This window comes from Silurus aristotelis, assembly GCF_946808225.1.
Source record: "Silurus aristotelis genome assembly, chromosome: 7".
NCBI lineage: Eukaryota > Metazoa > Chordata > Actinopteri > Siluriformes > Siluridae > Silurus > Silurus aristotelis.
In genome coordinates this window covers 21969589-21988292 of record NC_139580.1, presented here as the reverse complement: position 1 = coordinate 21988292, position 18704 = coordinate 21969589, and the positions used below count along the sequence as shown (strand labels likewise).

The window sequence follows — 18704 nt, the reverse complement described above, 5'->3', positions numbered from 1 at the left end:
CACCATGCTCATACACACACAATGGCACATTCACTGACACTTATGGGAAATTTTGAGAGTCTGACTTCTATTTGTTGTGTGCTGCCTAAACTTCAAATGTTATATTTTATTTCTAAAACATGCTTTTTAAAGTTAAATTAAAACTGCTACTTTTCTACTATGCAGCCTTGCAGACTTTGGATTTTACTTCAATTGCAAGATGTGGAAACTGTTGTAATAATCGTTGAATCAGTGCTTCTGGAAAAACCCTAAATATTCCTCAGAATATTTAAGATTCAGTTGCCAGAATATATACCCCTATATTTACTTTTTAACTGTTACCGAGTAAATCCAAGCTTCTGCTGATTATGTTTAAAACCCTGCATGATCTCCCATGGAGCTTTCTCATCCTTACACTACAACTCACCCGCTCAGATCCTGTGGTACAGAACCTGGAACATCTGTTCATCTCAAGACAACTATTTACAACCATGTTTAACACATTATGTTATTCTTGATATTTCATTGTGTGACTGATCAGAATCCTGCTATCTGCTGTTAACCAAAAAAACCAGGGGAGGGGTATTTATTCTCTATAATCTTTCAGTAAATTGTAAGGCATATAAAATGTCAAATCAAAACTGTTTTGTACACAGATCAAAATATTCCACTTGTACTGTTATCAGTGGTCATACTCTCATTAAGTATCACCTTCACTCTTCTCAGCAGGGTCAAACCCAGCAACACTGCCACACAGATTTTCTGTGCAAGGATCAGCATTCAAATAAGGCCACTAAAGCTCTTTAACTGCTTTTCTATTCTTGGAACACCACGTTGAATAAGAGTTGATTTTAGCCCTGAAGGAAACAAACCTACTGTGAGTGTCCCATTGGAGTGAAGACATAATACACTACTATGCTTGGAAACTTGATGTGTGTTGAAGGTGCCTTAGACATGCAGTCATGATTGTATCTATAAAAAGTATAGTGACTGACCAAGAATACAATATTATACAAAGGGACACTTTATTACTACAAATGTATACAACACTGCACATCGATTGAAAGACAATATTTGTAAATACACCCAAACTGAAATTATAATTAAGACTAAAACATTTCATTAAATAAATTACTCTTTTTACGAGTACATCAGCAACTCCACCACAAACAAATTCTACATTACATAGTAAAATGGCTCAAAATAAGAAAGTGTCACACAGTGTAGTCAAGTCAATGAATCTAAATAGCTGAAAGGCGCAAAAAGATTTTGCCTAATACCTTTGCCTAATGCATCTGTGTAAACGGTGTAAGCTCAGCAGAGCAGAAATTTCACATAGATTTGCCACTTCTACAGCAGAAAAAGAGCATGGCTCTTAGAGCAAAATACAGGACACGGCTCAGCTAATTATAGTATTCTTTAACCCTCCCACATGCTTTAAACATTCAACCAAATAATAATGTAGTTTCTAAGTAAGCAATACAGCTGTTCATCTACACAAAATGCGTTGTAACAGAAACTTTGGCAAAATGCAAAAAGCATACCCTCTTCCACCAAAAGGTAAAATATGTACAGGTCACAGTTAAGTATTGTTTTGTGTACACCTAATAAATTACTACTTCTACAAATGTATAGCTGATCCACTATCTGATTTTGAGGAAGTGGTATGCTGCTGAACACTCTAGGCAGAAAAAAAAAGGCCCAAACTTAACATTAACTGCTGTGGTAATCCATATTACTCCAGTGATATAATTAATATAAATAACTGAAATAATGACAGTTCTAGGATTGGTTCTATATTATGATTCTTACTTATCTGGTCTGCAGCATGTTGCATGACCAGATAGTCAAGCACTGCCTTTTAGTGTTCATATAGTGACCAGTCAGTACCACAAGACATTATCACATTTTGCTGAAAAGCATACTCCATTATCCATTAGCAATCAGTTTTCAGCTCATCTCAGCAGAGTTTTGCAATATGTGTGATTTTGTTGCAGTTGACTGTGAGTCCAGTATTACCAGTTGATTGGGGAAAGGCCTGTGGGAAGCAGTTGTTTTTGCCTTTGACACCTGGCCATTATCACCACCATCAGTTCGGTTTGTCAGGGAGAGAAACTGGATGTCTGACTGAACATTGGCAACTGTGTGGCGCCTTATTCCTCCAGTCCTCTCAAGATATGCCTCGCCTTCCTGCTCCACAAGAGGCGTCAACGATTCTGCAGCAAAGTGTGTGATTGTGATCTCTGGCTGGCCAAAGTGAGGGGCACTATCCAAAGTAGAGTTTTCCGAATGACACTCTGGTGCAAGAGTAGAAAGGGCTGGTTATATTATGTCAGTATGAATATGGCATGTAATTGTAATAATCTTAAGAAAGAATGTAAAACATACAACCCACAGGCTGGGGCTGTGCTCTAATCTAGCTCACTAAATAAACTGAGAATTGTGCACCATAATACAATTGAAAGATAAACAATAAATAATTTCTGTTTTTCCACTAAATTAGAGCACTAATCATGGGACTACTACTACTACTACTACTACTACTACTACTATCAGCTACTGAAAAAATTGTTATACATTTTTTCATTATTGAAGAATTGTATACAACTGTGTAAAGGTATACAATTGTATACAATTCTTCATTAGGAAGCTACTGTAGAATTTTACAGTATAGCCAAATCACACCTCAAAGGTTATGTTCACGTAATATAATGATAGTTGCCTATAATTATCATTTGAATTTCTCTAATGAATTGAATCCTGTTCATTTGCTTTGTCTGTATGTACATTTGAATAGGAAAAACTTGCTTATTTTATGCAGTTATTCAATTCGTCAATCGTATGAAAAGAACACAATAAAATAAATTATGCAGATTCAAATTAAGAGTTTCGGGAAACATTTTTATCTAGGTGACTCTAAAAGTGACATTGTTGTACCAGAAACTATGATCTCCTGGGGAATTTCACACACAACAGTCTCTAGAGTTTACACAGAATGATACAAAGAAAAAACAATAAAAGCCCTGTGAGCAGAGGGCCTGCAGGGTGACAGGCAGTCAAATGAACAGGTGAAGTTAAAAAAAATAATAATCACCTGAACATTTGCCAGTCAGCTGTCCAGATTGGGTGATTCTGTGCCCATGATTCCTGTCCTTGTCTGACAGTAGCACAACCTGATGGGGTCTTCTACTATTGTATCGTATCCAACACAATGTTTTATGTGTTGTGCAATCTGATTATGCTTTTTGGATCGCAAAGGTTGTAAACAGTGTTTGTAAAGAGGGTAAACATCTTCTAAAATACTCAAACCAGCCAATCTTGGCCCGGATCTGAATGGCTTTTTTGCATTGCATTTCTGCCACATGATTAGCTGATTAGATTGTATAAACGTAAATGTGCATGTACACAATGAGTGGTCAATTCATTTGAGAATTCAAATTGTTAATGAACATATTTGTTGTTTAAGTGTTATTGATTTATTAAACAGATTTTTTTTGGTCCTGCCAACTTGATACCTGAGGTGTAGCCTGTGGGGTGTGGCATGTAACACCCCTGGAATAATGTAAGATCTTACCTGAATTGGAATTCCTGTAGAGGTAGTTACTCAGGTAAGGTGAAATCACCATATCCACTAGTCGCTCTAGAAGGTAGTACTGTTTACTAGGCCCACTAGGCTCATGAATGCCCTGTGATAAATATAGTAACTGAGTGCTACATTGTACACTTGTGCAATGTGTGTGCATGTGGGCATACATATGTGAGTTGACATTTATTTTTTAATTCTCTTTAGAGTGCATATGGCATTTGAACACAGTTTTATTTAAATACATTTAAATGAAACAATGAGCCACCATCACAGAAATATGTGAATGTCTTTAAATAAAGTGCAGAACAATATAATAAAATTACCACCTGCAGTATGAGAAGCATCTGCACTATGGCAGGAGGGTATGAGGTGGTATGCAACATGTTCTCTAGAGAAAGCTTCAGCAAGACTTGGTCCCTAAAACCCAGCAGAGCCATCTGTCTCACAGTCAGCTCCTGACCCTGTGAGCATGCATGCCCATACAGGCACACACACACACACACACACACACACACACACACACACACACACACACACACAATCACCACATTGTCTATGGACTAGGTCTGGCTAACAGCATTTTTTTGTAAATGACACTACTCAGTTACCTGAACAGGATAGAATATGGCTTGAAGAGTTGGCAGAATCTCTGTGAAAAAATGTATCCACATCTCAGACAAAACCTGGAGACAGTTTTCTTCTGGGAAAAAAAAAAAAAAAAAAAAAAAAACAGAAGAGAATCTCATCTTATATTTAGCATACTACTCCACAATAACTTGTGATATACCTGAGTCAGAAAAATACATTCACCACCATACAATATTTCTAAAAACATAAAAGAGTCTTTTGACCTGCTTTATTAAAATGCCTTGATAAACATTATAACAACACCTGTACATAATTCAGTACTGACCCTCATGAAGCTGGATTTTCTCCAATATATGTGCCAGTCCTTTGTTCAAAAGCTGATCCTATGTAAAATTAAAACAAAATAATGTTAGTTATTTTTTTAAGTAAACATATATGAAAAATCTGTCATTATTTACACTATCTTTTATAATTTTTATTATACAGCAATACAATTTTCAAAACTATATCTGGAGTAGTCTAACAAGTAATCAACTTTTCAAAAGGTTGGAGACAATGTTGGAGCACCATACACAAAGTTTCAAGATGCTTTGTATCTTATTTATATGTCCATCTTAAATTTAGAAGCATGTTTCCCTTAGGGTTCAAATCTGGAGACGGAGATAGCTAAAACATTAATATTTTGTTTCTGGAGCCATCTTTTGCATGATATTTATGCAAATTTGAGGTACTTTTATTTGATAGCATGCTTGAAACACTTTTACTTGTCTGACTCTAACACATAGTTTACAGTGTGGGTCTATTAATGGCTATTAATGCTAATGATGTGATCTTTTTGGGTTGTTCTCAAAAAGGGCTTTTTTTGTGTTACAGTTCCAGAGAATGTGTAATTATGCATGTGATTTTCTTTGGTGATTGTGAAACTCAAAAACGATAGAAAAATTTCAATTGTGTCATTCAGAAACTATGTACCTGACTATTTTTTACTATACCCTTCACTGTATAGGGCAGATCAATATGGCTAATGTCCTTCTTCAGGCAAATTAAAAAAATAACTTTAAAATTTTTTATTAAATATCCTTAATATTTAAGGTATTTCATACGAACAGATTATTATTTTTTTTTATGTATAATACTTTGTAGTATTTTTACTAAAATGTACAAAATATTAAATACTTAAATTATGCTATCAATTAGTATTTACTAAAATGTACAAAATATTAAATACTAAAATTATGCTTTCAATTAGTATCAATTTTGCTGTGTTGTTTTAAATACTATTATAAACTATTCTGAGAAGAATAATTGTTTTAGAGGAAACAATATTAATTTTTATATAAAAATTTTGTGTTATAACTATTTAAGGCAAACATTTTAGCTTTTTTCATGTGAACCTTTCATTTCATTATCAAAAGAAATAACATGTTCCACCTGAAAGTATTCTGTGATGAAGGAACCCAGTTCTGTTCTTTGAAGCCACCTGAGAACACATGATATAACAGAGCGATATGAGCAAAAATCCAACATAATGTCCTATCACAATTAAGCTTGCACTACAAAATGAAGAAAGAACATGATACGTTAACATTAAAAAAGAAATTTAATATTTCAGTGCAGATATGACATTTATTGTTTATTTTTGCCCACCTGATGCTTTCATTCAGACTATACAGCTCATTGGCTTGTAGCCCTCCTTCTTGAAATACTTTGATGACAGCAGTTTGGACACTGGAAAGAACATCAAGTGAATCAGCTTCTAGATCCAAATGTGCTCTCACCCTTTTAATATGGAAATTTTAGCACGCAACAAGCAGTCAAAATTGCACAGTCATGCAGTGATAATACGCAGAACTTCCTCAAGGAATGTGCCACATTCCTTCACAAATCCTTTCTGACTAAATGAGGATGTGTATTTCCGTCTCTAAAGCCACCATACCCTCCATTTTCGGCCCTATACCCCTTAACAAATGAATAACATCCTGCTCACCATTTCCTGAGTGTGTGGCAGCAGTAGCCCTGTTTCCAGACAGATACAAAGAGGGCAAAAAGCATAATAGACTACTTGTTTTTTTCCGTGTACATGTGCACAGTCAGCATTCAACCAATTTTACATAGTATAAAATATGTACCTCCAATTTTTATAGCATATGCAAACCATGAAACGATACAACTAAAGGTGTAAGGTTTTTAGTATTACCATGTGTCTTTAGCAGTGATTTAACTCTACTAAAAGTTAAATCAGAAGCTAGGTGTTTTTAGTCAAAAAGGAATTTTGACTAAAAAAGAGGAATTTTTATTAAAAAGGTTTTATATATTTTTCAAGAAGCACACAAATTGAGGAAGAATTTACTTTTACTGTTTCACTGTTGCATATTTCCTCTGAGCTGTGATATGTTAATTTTAATTAATTGTCCTTACAACCTCCTGAATGTGTTTCACCTGGCTAAGACAGGAATAGTTTTGGTGTCTCATGGTCAACAAACATCAAAACTGCAGAAGTTGTGACAGTATTCAGCAGTGAAGCTACAGGAAGATACAGGAAACTCAAAATAGAGTAGTCTAAAAAATTGGTTTTAGTTGTCCAAAAATTGTGGCACAGAAGTTTGATCACTTATCTAACATTTGGCTACAAATATTCTCTGTTCATCAGCGTCAAATACACTTTAAGTAGGCAAAAAAATAGTTAGCAGAATTAATGAGTTCATGTGAGCCACAACACATTCATCATGTTCATATGGTGATGCATAAGGCAATCATCTTTTCACCTCCAGAGACACTGACTTATTGAATGGTAATTGTGAATTACTGTTGCAAACGGTCAATTTTGGTTGACATTTGCAGCAACACTCCACCCCAGGGCTGTTTCTAGTTTGCTCTTCTGTAGAACCCAGTTAAAATTCTTACAATTTTGAGACATTTTGGAAAAAATAGAGCTGCTGCGTATACTAGTTCGTGAATATTCACAGTAGGCAAAAGGTAATAAACACAAACCATAAATGAAAGAATGGCTCACAATAGTGGTGCTGACCAATTTTATGTATAGTTTACTGTAACAACACAAGAGCCTGCAATGGAGCCTGGTTTGGAGCTTGGATGTGCACAAAATGTGCATGTATTACACTGACCCCAAAATATAAGCTCTTGCATGCTTTATATATTTTAAATCCCTACATTAAACCAATAGCCTTGTAAAATCTGAATAATTATGTGTCATTTGTAACTCTGTATATTATGACAATATTACAATAATCAGTCAAATGTATATATAAAAGTACTTTGTTTAGTTTATGTTTTAAAGTTCACAGAATCTGGTTAAATTTTAATTTTCAGGTGTTTTATTTAAAGGACAAAAATAAATAAAAATCATTCAGTATTACATAAAGCAAATTCCAAAGTCCTTTATACATTATTAGGATGTTTATGTATCTGTAGAAGCTTACACCCACCTATTCCAGATACTTGCATTGGAGAGTTGTAGAGATGGTGAACTAGCGTGAAAGCGGGCGAGGTCTGACAGCACTGGTGAGCTCATAAAGCGTGGACGCCGAAAAGATCCCATCACACACTAGACTGTGAAGGCCACCAGGTAACAGTAGAACACTAGTGGATTCAAATTAACTCAAGTCAGCTTGTACTTCCTCTGTAGAAAGTAACTCACGTGAGAGAATTCAGTACAGAAACGGTTAGAGTTGTTTGTGCTGTATTTATCTGTGGTGACTCACAAAGATATATATGTATGTCATTCTGAAAGCCACATACAGCGCCTAAAACAGCCGAGCTCACTTCCTTTAGTTTGAACTCTTCCTGCCTAACCCCTGCACGATGATGTGCCAGCATGTCTGGCGTATATTTATACAGTATCGTTTTTCATTTTATTCAAGTAATGAACATTAGTGGTCTGTTACAGAATTCCGATGCTGCTGATGCATGCGAATATGACAGCTGTCTCCTTCATGTCATCCCTCCCTCATCAACCCTTGCTCGCATATTTAATGAATGTGTTGTATATTTCTGACTCAGGCCATACTGCTCACACATATCCAGGCAGCACTCCACCCCAGCACACTCAATCCTACGCACATCTGATACCAGATTCAACGGTCTAAAAAAGTTTGACAGTACTTTGCCAAAATGCTAAATGTAACTGAATTAGAAAAGACATATTTCCAGGATATATGGATTTTGTAGTGAATGAATAGCTAAAAATTATATAGTACATTGGAACTTTGTTTAAAAAACAAACCTAAAGACTAAAATCCACTTTCCAAGAAGCCAGTTTCCTTTAACTGTACTCAACCTGATGTATTACACAGCTTAAGTAAAGGCATAACAAGAAGACTGTAAACGAAAAAGACACTCTTGCTTGCCATCTGGTAAACATGGGCATATAAGCTTGGCAGGATTATGCCCTGTTCTGTTGATTCATGAGCAGCCTTTAGGCTCTTGGAAACACACTATAATGATAGCTTTCCAGTGAAAATGCATGATATCCATCCACATGATATTATATTACAGACCTCCATTTATTATGCATTCCCTCCAGACCCCAGTCATGAGGTACAACTCATAGTTTGTTTACATCTGGGCCTTTACTGTTTTGAGGCAGTTTAGATAGAGTGTTTTGAACTTTTTTAAGCTTATGAATGTACTGTCATGAGAAGACCTTCACGAGGGTTAAACCAGTTAATGAAATTAAACCCACAGGTCCAATAACTGAGCAGGGACTTGATTAGATCATGTCATGATTAGCTTAGCTTACATGAAAGCAACAGTAATATTTTAGGGAACTGTGAGATTTGAATAGGATTCAGAAAACAAACCATTCGTGTTTTCCTACAAATGAAAAAATAATAATAACAATAATGGTTTCATTTTCCTGCTGAAAAATCCAGCATAGGCTGACCAGCTACCAGCTGCCAAAACACAGGAAAAGCTGGTCAAACTGGTAGGCTATCCTTGCCAGATGATAATTCTGGTAGATAGAAACATTGTGTGAATTACTGCTACTAATGCAATATTATAGACTAATTATTTCAAGAAAATAATATCTTACTATAATATGCGAGGTATAGGAGGAAAAAAATAAAAAAATATGTTGCTAGGGCTGGTCAAGTAATCAGGTAAGTGGAAAATTACTTGGTTTACCTGTTTGACCAGCTTAGTTTTGGATAAAGTTTGAATAAGCTGGACTATTCAGGAGAGTACAGTTACAGTCGTACAGTACCACTCATAACTATAACGCCCATTTAGACTTTTCTCTATATTACGGTTCATGAAGGTATAGAAAGTACGCATGACTTTTAAAGTTTTAACTTGTAGCTGAGATCAACATCAGTGCTGACTTTCTCAGACTTGAAGCATCACGGCATTCTCTTCAAGTTGGCAAAACAAATAGAGCAGCAGCAACAGCAGCAGCATCTCACTTTCCTTCAACTTTTCAACGATGACACAATTATTCACAACGAAAATGATGATCATGTTCGCTACTAAGAAATGCCACTGCATCTCGGACAATGTAGCTGCCTGCACATACACACACACACACACACACACACAAACACGCGCGCGCGCACGCACGCACACGCACGCACACTCACCGAGCCTTGTTCGCAGCTTGAATAAAGTTGTCTCAGGGTTTCTCACACATTCCTCTCTTAGATCCTGCAGAAAGACACAAGTGTCCGTCAAAACATTAAAAATACGGCCGCTAAAGCAGTAAAGACTGAAAGACTGAATACAAGACGATTAAGTGAACTAGCTTTGTGTGTGTGTGTGTGTGTGTGTGCGTGTGTGTGTGTGGGAGGAGTTAGTGTGTCACACACTACTGCTTCACTTGATCCGCACACAAGTGGCACTTTTCATGACAGAATACGCGTTTTGCGTATTAATTTGAAGTTTAGCCTCTGGGTCTTGTTTCTTATCAACACTGCAGAGTCTCATTCCACACAGTGTCTCCTCAGACTTTCTTACAGCACCTTTGCTTCAGATCTTTCCAACGAATGTGTTCTCACTCTTTCAGTGCTGATTAATGTGAACAATACTATCAGATATAGAGCTTCCAAAGTCCTGAAGTCATGTGTGCTAGTGTAAAAGGACAGGCACTAAAATAGTTTTTGGTCTGGCTTTACACCAGTTTTTCTTTTTTTTTTTTTTTTACATTTTTAGGACAAACTATCTATCTATCTATCTATCTATCTATCTATCTATCTATCTATCTATCTATCTATCTATCTATCTATCTATCTATCTATCTATCTATCTATCTAATCATCTGCCTGCCTGCATGCCTGTGATTTGTGATTGATTGATGGAATATTAAAATAAAATAAAAAAATCTGAATTGGGAAATGTGATCTCAGTGGGATAGTTGTGGGTGCCATGCAGGATATTTACTCAGAATTCAGTACTTTCCAGTGAAAAAAATCCAAGCAGTTGTGTTGAAGACATGTTTTAATGAGGAGAGAGCTCAGAGAAGAATGACCAGATTGGTTATCACACTCCAATTAAAATAAGAACAGTAACAGTTTAATCATTTATTTTAATATTTAATGTTAATAATATTACTCAAGTTAATTAAATATATTTATATTTAATTATTATTGTTTAGTGTAGACATTTTTTTTCACATTTTCTTCATTGCTTCACTGTGTTTTTATGTTGTTTACCATACAGTTTTTGCTCAGTCAGGATATGAAATAATTTTAAAACTAATGCCCTAAATTAAGAATGTATGCTTTAAAAACCCTAACTGGGTTGTATTTGAGCCTTCAGATTAAATCTACAGTCTACAAGTATATTTTCCCTCCTCACAATTTCACCTTCTTTTTCATGGTATATAAACCTAGTTTTAGAAACTCTGCTGATTCATTACTGTACTGATGACATCTGGTTTGAGGTCATTATCATTCACATGATATTTCTGATATCTGCTTCACCAGCTGTACTTGTTTTATGCAGATTGCTTGGTTTATGCCGAAGAACTTTGATATTTTTTACCCTGACTTGGGCATTTATGGGTAAAAAAACAACTTGAGTTTTTCTAAAACTTAAAATTAACACTGCACGCGTGTGACGCCTAGTGGTCAAACCCGTGTACCTGCATCCGGAAAGCCACAAAACGAAACAATTCAATGATCTGATTACTGTTATTATTTGCATATATTTTCATGTACCAACATTTGTTAAGCATAAAAAGATATTAATATATTTGTACATTTAATGTGCATTATTTATTTTATATCCCTATCCATATTTTAATTCATAACTTTATTAAACTCCTTGTATTTATTTATTTTAAACATGCCATTTCCAAAGAAGACTACAATTAATGCAACACGTTTAGCCGTTTAAACACACAAATCATTGGATAAAGTATCAAATATCCACCAACCGACCAGAAGTAATTACACCGAAAGCAACAATTGAATGCAGGAGTTATATTAAGCATTAGTACACAGGAGTTTCTGTTCCTTTTAGTTTGATTTGAAAAAGAAAGTATTTAATCAGCATTTCAGTTACTCAATAAAATCATTTTTGTAAAACCACAATGCCACGATTAGAATTAATTGTATTGCATTAGAGGGAAGAAGCTAATTTTTGGCCGTTATGATTGTTATGAGAAAGCGCGTTTTTCCACGCAAAAGTTAATATCTGGCAGCAGAATCTGACACAAAAGTACAAATTGACTTTATCTTCAGAAAAAATAATACAATTAGCACAAAAACTTAACCCCTTAAATACATGGTCTATGCTCATATTTAATAAAAAAAAATATTGTTGAATAAAATGTAACTGAATTCATTCATTCATTCATTCATTCATTCATTCATTCATTCATTCATCATATTCTTCTTCATGCTCTTTTACTTCTTCTTCTTCTTATTGTTATTTTCCTTCTTCTTCTTCTTCTTTTTCTTCCTTTTCTTTTTTTTCTTCTACTTCTTTTTCTACTTCTTTTTCTTCTTCTTTTTCTTCTTCTTCTTTTGGCTGCTCCCGTTAGGGGTCGCCACAGCGGAACATCCGTCTCACCACAGTCCTATAAACTTTTCGTTTCACTCTTGAAGATACTCTTCTATCACAAATCACTCCTGCTAGCACTCTTCTCCACCCTGCTTGCACTCTTTTCTTCACTTCTCGAACACATTCTCGATTACTTTGCATTGTTGACCCCAGATACTTATACTCATATATAACTGGATTCATATTTTCTCAAATTACACCTCATTTATCAATATACATATTATCAATATGTATATTTTTCCCGAAACACGTGTTTTTATGTGGTGCTTTTAAGTGGTAAGTAAACTAATAAAAATTCGTATGACTTATCCTATAATGCACTGTAGATGGCAATATAAGACCAATTTGAATTGCTTAAGTCTTTCGATATGTTTGTTTGGGCTGTATAACATGGCAATCTGATAATAATATATTAGATATATCTACTGAAAGATATCCGTTAAAAATATCAAATGAATTATTAGGAATTATTTCACTGGGTTATAGCTAGAACCATCTACTTAAGCTTGCTCTTGAATGCAAATAGTTTCCTTCTTTAATCTTTAAAGGTCTTTTCAGAAGGGTTTCACCTGTCATCTATGGACATATCGCTCTATAGCTTTTCTTTACATGTAATCCCTACTCTGCCTGATTCACCTATTTTACAGTTCAACAGGCACTGGTATTGAAAACCCTTGCTTCAGAAACCACTCAGCAGGAAAAAAGGTTCCAGTCAGAATATTATCAGAATGACTTTATAAAATACTGTAATTATCTTGAATGAATAGGAAGTTTTTCTTTAAAAAATACAATAAAAATAAAATATAAATGTGCTAATCCATCTACTTTCTACTCAGCAGGTGCAAAAAAAAAAATACTAAAGGATGTGACCAATCATTTGCACAGTAAGACCTCTGGTCCTGACCACAGGGTTTATGATAGTCTTTCACAAAGATTTATTAAGGCTAGTTTTTACACAAAGAAAGATATTTTCTCTGGACAGGAACATATTCAGCCTTAAGTGATTTATGATGAAAGAAACTAATCCAACTAATAACTTGAAAGAAGCAACATTTTCTTTGTTATATTTTTCATTTTGTGTCTCTGTGGTGGTCTTTATGAATGATACATTATATAGGTTTTTTGTTGTTTACAAACTACACTTTTATCCTTACTTTCTTAGATCTGTTATCATAATTATGTTCTCATACATATAATACCTTCAGTTCAACTTAACTTTGTAAGCACAGAACTCACTGTATGAACCAAGGGATACATTCATCATGCAATCTTTGCTTCAGAATCCAGTTTTCTAAGTACAGGTGTGTGTGTGTGTGTGTGTGTGTGTGTGTGTGTGTGTGTGTGTGTGTGTGTGTGTGTGTGTGTGTGTGTGTGTGTATGTGTGTGTGTGTGTGTGTGTGTGTGTGTGTGTGTGTGTGTGTGTGTGTGTGTGTGTACATTAACATGTAGATATTTTTCTGTTTGTCCGTAGCAGTGAATTCTAGAGGAATATGCATGATACTGGCTATAAAATGACACCTACAGTACATATACATTATTCCATTTTTAATTTTTACACACCCTGAAAGAAAAGGTTGTTAGGAACATTACTGTGCTTCAAAGCCTGTGAAGGAAGTTATAGGAGCAAAACAAGCACCATCTCCATGGTATATAAGAACATACAGGTGTAAAGGCCACATAAACAAAAAAGTCTAATTATTTGGTGAAAAAATGAATGACCACCGTATGATTCTGTTTTAGTTTGATGCCTGAAACTAGTTAACAAAGTTTTCTAGTTAACTAAGAATTTAGATTTACATTTGATGGTAGCCCTGCCCAAAGGAAGTGCTTTATCATCCATTGCCCCGTTGAAAATAGTACAAATATACTAGAGACAAACAATGTTATAAAGTTTAATCACTGCTAGAACCGAGTTAGTTTTAAAGTTAGTATTTATATTTTGTAAATTTTACATGAAATACATTGTAGGGTCACTGCTTATTTATGTGTTCAAGAAAATAAAATAAAAAATATATATATATATATATATATATATATATATATATATATATATATATATATATATATATATATATATATATGTAGCGAATTTAATTTCAAATGGTGGTAATAACCAATGAATGTGCATATTTTCAGGGAGTGCTAGCTGAAATATAATTTTTTTGTATGAACATGTGTTCAGCCCTCTTAGCATTCAATGATCCTAAAGAATTGTAACACAGGAAAAAGAACTGTGACGAAGAAAGAACCTAATCCAGCCATTACTAAGGCTAAGAATAATCCTGCTCCACATAAATGAGACTCTCTGATACCCTCCACAGACAGTGCTTTCTATCAAAGGGGGTCTTTGCTGAGTTGCCAAGCATAGAGGCTTCTTGTGTAGCACCACTGCATGTGTGATGAGGGAGAAGTCCAAACCAAACTTTCTATTAAATGGTGAAGTTAAATAATTTTACAATGAAAAAATATTAAACACATGAAAAAAAATTATTAAATAATTAATGTTTACCTGACCCATTTAACTTTTAAGTAGAAATGGTACCATTTATTCATTACATATAACAACAATAATGCAGGCATGTTCAGCTCCTTCAAGAATAGCTAATTTCCCAGCAGAAAGCTGGAGTAGAATTGTCTTTCCTGACATCTCACATTTACTCACTTTTCACTGGCGCTGAATGTCCAGCTCCCCCATGGTCACTGGTATCCACAAATATACTTCAGTTTCAAAAGTCAGAAAAATGTAGCTTAAAACAGAATTGTTGTTACTTTTTTCAGCCTTTTGTGCTTCATGGCCAAGCAGAACATAACAATGAAACTTTATATTAATGACAGGGTAGGTGCATGGGGCCAAATATGTCTTGTGACTTTTTTGATAAACCTGATGGCAAACTAAAACACTTGGCCTGCAAATTCTCCAGAGCACAATCCCAGAGGAAAGAAATAACTCCTGAGCCAATTTTTGTCTGGGGAGTTCTTCTGCTGACTGGGTGCTCACATCAGCAGGTTTGTGGGTAATTATTTTGGTGTCTCACCTGCTGTACCAGATAATTTAATTTTAAGTGTTTAAGTTTTCTGTGTCATTGGCATCCAGTAACCTTGCAGGCTTCCATCACCCTTGTCGAACAAATCACACACAATTGGCACTTTGAAGTTGTCATTCTGCAATGACTGCAACTTAGTTTTTTCTCTGGGAAACACATCTTTAATGCATAATAATGTAAACTTTCTTTTGGATATTTCACTATTCTAATTCTGATTTTGTGATTGTGCAGAAGATTAGACTTTTTGCAAGTCAGTATTCGTTTAGTAAATGTCATAACACATAAATGACCAGTGTACAGTTCTTACTGGTATTTTAGTATTGACCATCACACAAGATCTCCTGCCCTTCATCTCCACAATCATCAATGGGTCATTAACATCTGGCTATGTACCAACTACCTTCAAGCAAGCAAGGGTCATTCCCATCTTGAAGAAACTTGCTTTGGATCCATCAGACATCAACAAATATAGACCGGTATCACTTCTCTCCTTTCTTTTTAAATCTCTGGAACGCACTGTTTTTAACCAACTGTCTGTCTATCTCTCACAGAGCAACCTCCATGATCCTAATCAGTCTGGGTTCAAAGCAGCACATTCCACAGAGATGGCACTTTTGGCTGTTTCTGAGAAACTGCATGCTGCTCGGTCAGCCAAGCTGTCATCTGTACTTATCTTCCCGGACCTTTCAGCAGCATTTGACATAGTCAACCACAAGACACTTTTGTCAACCCTCAAGAGCCTCGGTATCTGCGGAACAGGATGGGAATGGTTTGCTTCCTACCTGGAAGGTCGCTCATACCAGGTAACATGGAGGGGATCCACATCTGCCCCGTGCACACTCACCACTGGTGTCCCACAAGGCTCGGTACTTGGTCCCCTCCTTTTCTCCCTCTATACCCACTCCATTGGTGAAGTCATATCCTCACATGGGTTTTCTTATCACTGCTATGCAGATGACACTCAACTAATCTTTTCTTTCCCTCAATCATATACCACAGCTTCCGCTCAGATATCAGCATGCTTGACAGACATATCTTCATGGATGAGTGCTCACCAACTAAAACTCAACCCCAGCAAAACAGAACTGCTGATCATTCCAGGTGATTCATCTCCAGGTCAAGATCTCCAAATAACACTTCATGACTCTCTGCTCTCCCCTTCAGCCACTGCTTGTAACCTTGGGGTAACTATGGACAATGAACTGTCCTGTTCTGGCACCGAGGTGGTGGAATGAACTTTCCCTAGATGTCCGTACAGCAGAGTCCCTGACTATCTTCAAGCGACGACTGAAGACCTACCTCTTCTTGAAATACTTAAATTAGCACTTCCAAGCTTGTAGAATTCAAGGGTTATATTTATATTAAGTTTGTAATCTTGCGTACCAGTGTTGATTTATTTATTACTAGAGACTCAAAGCACTTTTGTACGTCGCTCTGGATAAGGGCGTCTGCTAAATGCCGCAAATGTAAATGTAAATGTAATGTATTGGTACTGTTAGAGGTCTATATACTTCACTTCTTCTATTCACTAAAAACATACTATAAAACAATACAAATTGAAATCAGAAAAATGTTATATACTATTTAGTCTTATTTGCCCCTTTTCTGTGAAAGGGGTACTAGAGGATGTGTTATATGAAATCTTGAATAATAACACAATTAACACTGGCACTACATTGTTCAAATGCTGTACCAATATTGGCAAACTGCTTTGAGCAAGGTCCTTAAGCCTGTCTGCTTCATAAAACTCACCCTATATGCTCCAGCTTCTTTACAAGCTAATGAAGGTAAACAAGGTAGCTGTGCGAAGACTTTCACTGTAGAGTACATGTGGTACTGATTCTTCTTTTATTCTTTTTTTTTAATCGCACTTTACCATGCTTCGACAATCCCACAGGGAAATTCTGCTATTTCTGCTGATTTTCATTTTGCATTATGCCTCAGTAATGTTGCTGACCAGGAATGGACAAATGGATATACAAACATACAAACAATCAAACAAAAAACATTCAAATAAATAAATAAATTAAATAAAAACAGTAAAGCAGCTGTATGGATCTTGCAACCAAGCTATATGTAAGAATATGTATACTACCTAACCACATACCAACTAGGACACTGAGTAGTAAAGGACATTTGGAAAAGTGATTGGAAAAATAGACCTTAGTGGAAGCTTGCAACCCATGGAGTCTGATATCTGTATTTCGCACACCTAAAGTGGGATATTGCAAGTGTGCAGACTAACAGAATTTGGTGGTCAACCTCTAGGGAGATTCTGTGACTGCAATATACTGAAAAAACAAACAAACTAAATAAATAAGCAATGAGTGAAAATAATTATTTCTATAAGCAAGACATTTTTTTGTAAACTGTAATGATTTATAATCTAACTATTCTATTTTGAGCATGTTTTAAGCCACTTAGGTTCCTTTCTCATGCTATCTCAGACTTTCTCTTACCACAGACATTCTCATTATGGATCTATACCTAGAGTACATATAGAATTATGTAAAGCAGCTGTTTCTGTAACAATTCTTGTTGTTGAAATTGCATCAGATATCAAATTGTTTTATGGATGCAGTGGTGAATCCCTCTGGAACCACTGCATTACTGAGGCATGGCTGTTGGGAAAAAACAAATGACTCAGAAAGGATGAATCATTATCATCATTCACCATTTAGCATCATCTTAGCAAATCCCTTGTGAGCCATTCAGAATAGACTTCTCCATTTGGACCACTATCCACTTATGTTGTTTATAATTTTAGCATAGTTAATGCACCAATATTTTCATATTATTTGCTTTTTAAATTTTGTATGTATTACTACACACTGACATTAAATTTCCTTGCATCAACACATAGCTAATGCCACTTATCAAGGAAATTATCAAACTTTTAATTTTTTTGGAGACAGAAAAGGAAAGAAGCAAAGAGAGATAAAGAGTGAAAATGTGATGAAATTGCTTTTGATGTAATTTGGTACAAACAGTTGCGGGAAATAAGATGATTGCCTTGTCAGTTTGTTTTTTCATAGCAAAGAGAACGACAGAGAAAACACCAGCCCTATGTCTTTATTGATTATCAAACAGCTGATAGTTATTTCAATCTCTGAACTGATTTATTTGGAAAAGGAGTAATACAATTGTAAAGTAAACCAGGAAATTATATGTGAACTGCATTTTGAACTCAGATGTAGATGGCAAACCAGAAACAAAGGGGTCTGCGTTAATTCAGCACTGGTCATTTTTGACTGAACTCTTATACATTTTAAAATATTGACTGCAATACAAAAAAAAACACTATTAATATAATTCAAACCATTAATTAATGCTCAAATGCATCAAATCCATCATCTGTTACTGGAGGTTTCTGTCTGCTTCTATGAGAACTTCATTCAATCTTCTTTATATGGAACATGGACACACTAAAAAAAAAGAATCGAGGGAGGTGATGGAGAGAAACATAAAGAGATTAAATGGGCAAATGC

The 18704-nt window shown here is 35.3% G+C and overlaps 1 protein-coding gene across 2 annotated transcripts; it reads right to left on the bottom strand.

Annotated features, from left to right (window-relative positions):
- Positions 1-989: 989 nt before the first annotated feature.
- On the bottom strand, positions 990-9971 carry prr5l (proline rich 5 like). 2 transcript variants are annotated; one of them, XM_083546054.1, is made up of 9 exons: positions 9751-9971; positions 7600-7753; positions 5801-5881; positions 5585-5633; positions 4479-4536; positions 4174-4265; positions 3892-4026; positions 3554-3665; positions 990-2276 (listed from the first exon to the last, which is right to left on the bottom strand). In XM_083546054.1, exons 2-9 carry the CDS (start codon positions 7710-7712, stop codon positions 1930-1932), a joined length of 987 nt encoding a protein of 328 aa, XP_083402180.1. In that variant the 5' UTR covers positions 7713-7753; positions 9751-9971; the 3' UTR covers positions 990-1929. The 2 variants fall into 2 exon arrangements, with proteins under 2 accessions (XP_083402180.1, XP_083402181.1); XM_083546055.1 differs by lacking the exons at positions 7600-7753; positions 9751-9971 and adding an exon at positions 6141-6293.
- Between the last annotated feature and the right edge of the window lie 8733 nt (positions 9972-18704).

What these genes read in the sequence shown, in the direction of transcription:
- prr5l (XM_083546054.1), bottom strand. Translation starts at nt 7,712, where the DNA reads ATGGGATCTTTTCGGCGTCCACGCTTTATGAGCTCACCAGTGCTGTCA. An exon ending in GAAAATCCAGCTTCATGAGG is followed by an intron (nt 4,266 to 4,478) that starts GTCAGTACTGAA and finishes TTTTTTTCCCAG; the next exon opens with AAGAAAACTGTCTCCAGGTT. An exon ending in AGATGCTTCTCATACTGCAG is followed by an intron (nt 3,666 to 3,891) that starts GTGGTAATTTTA and finishes TATTTATCACAG; the next exon opens with GGCATTCATGAGCCTAGTGG.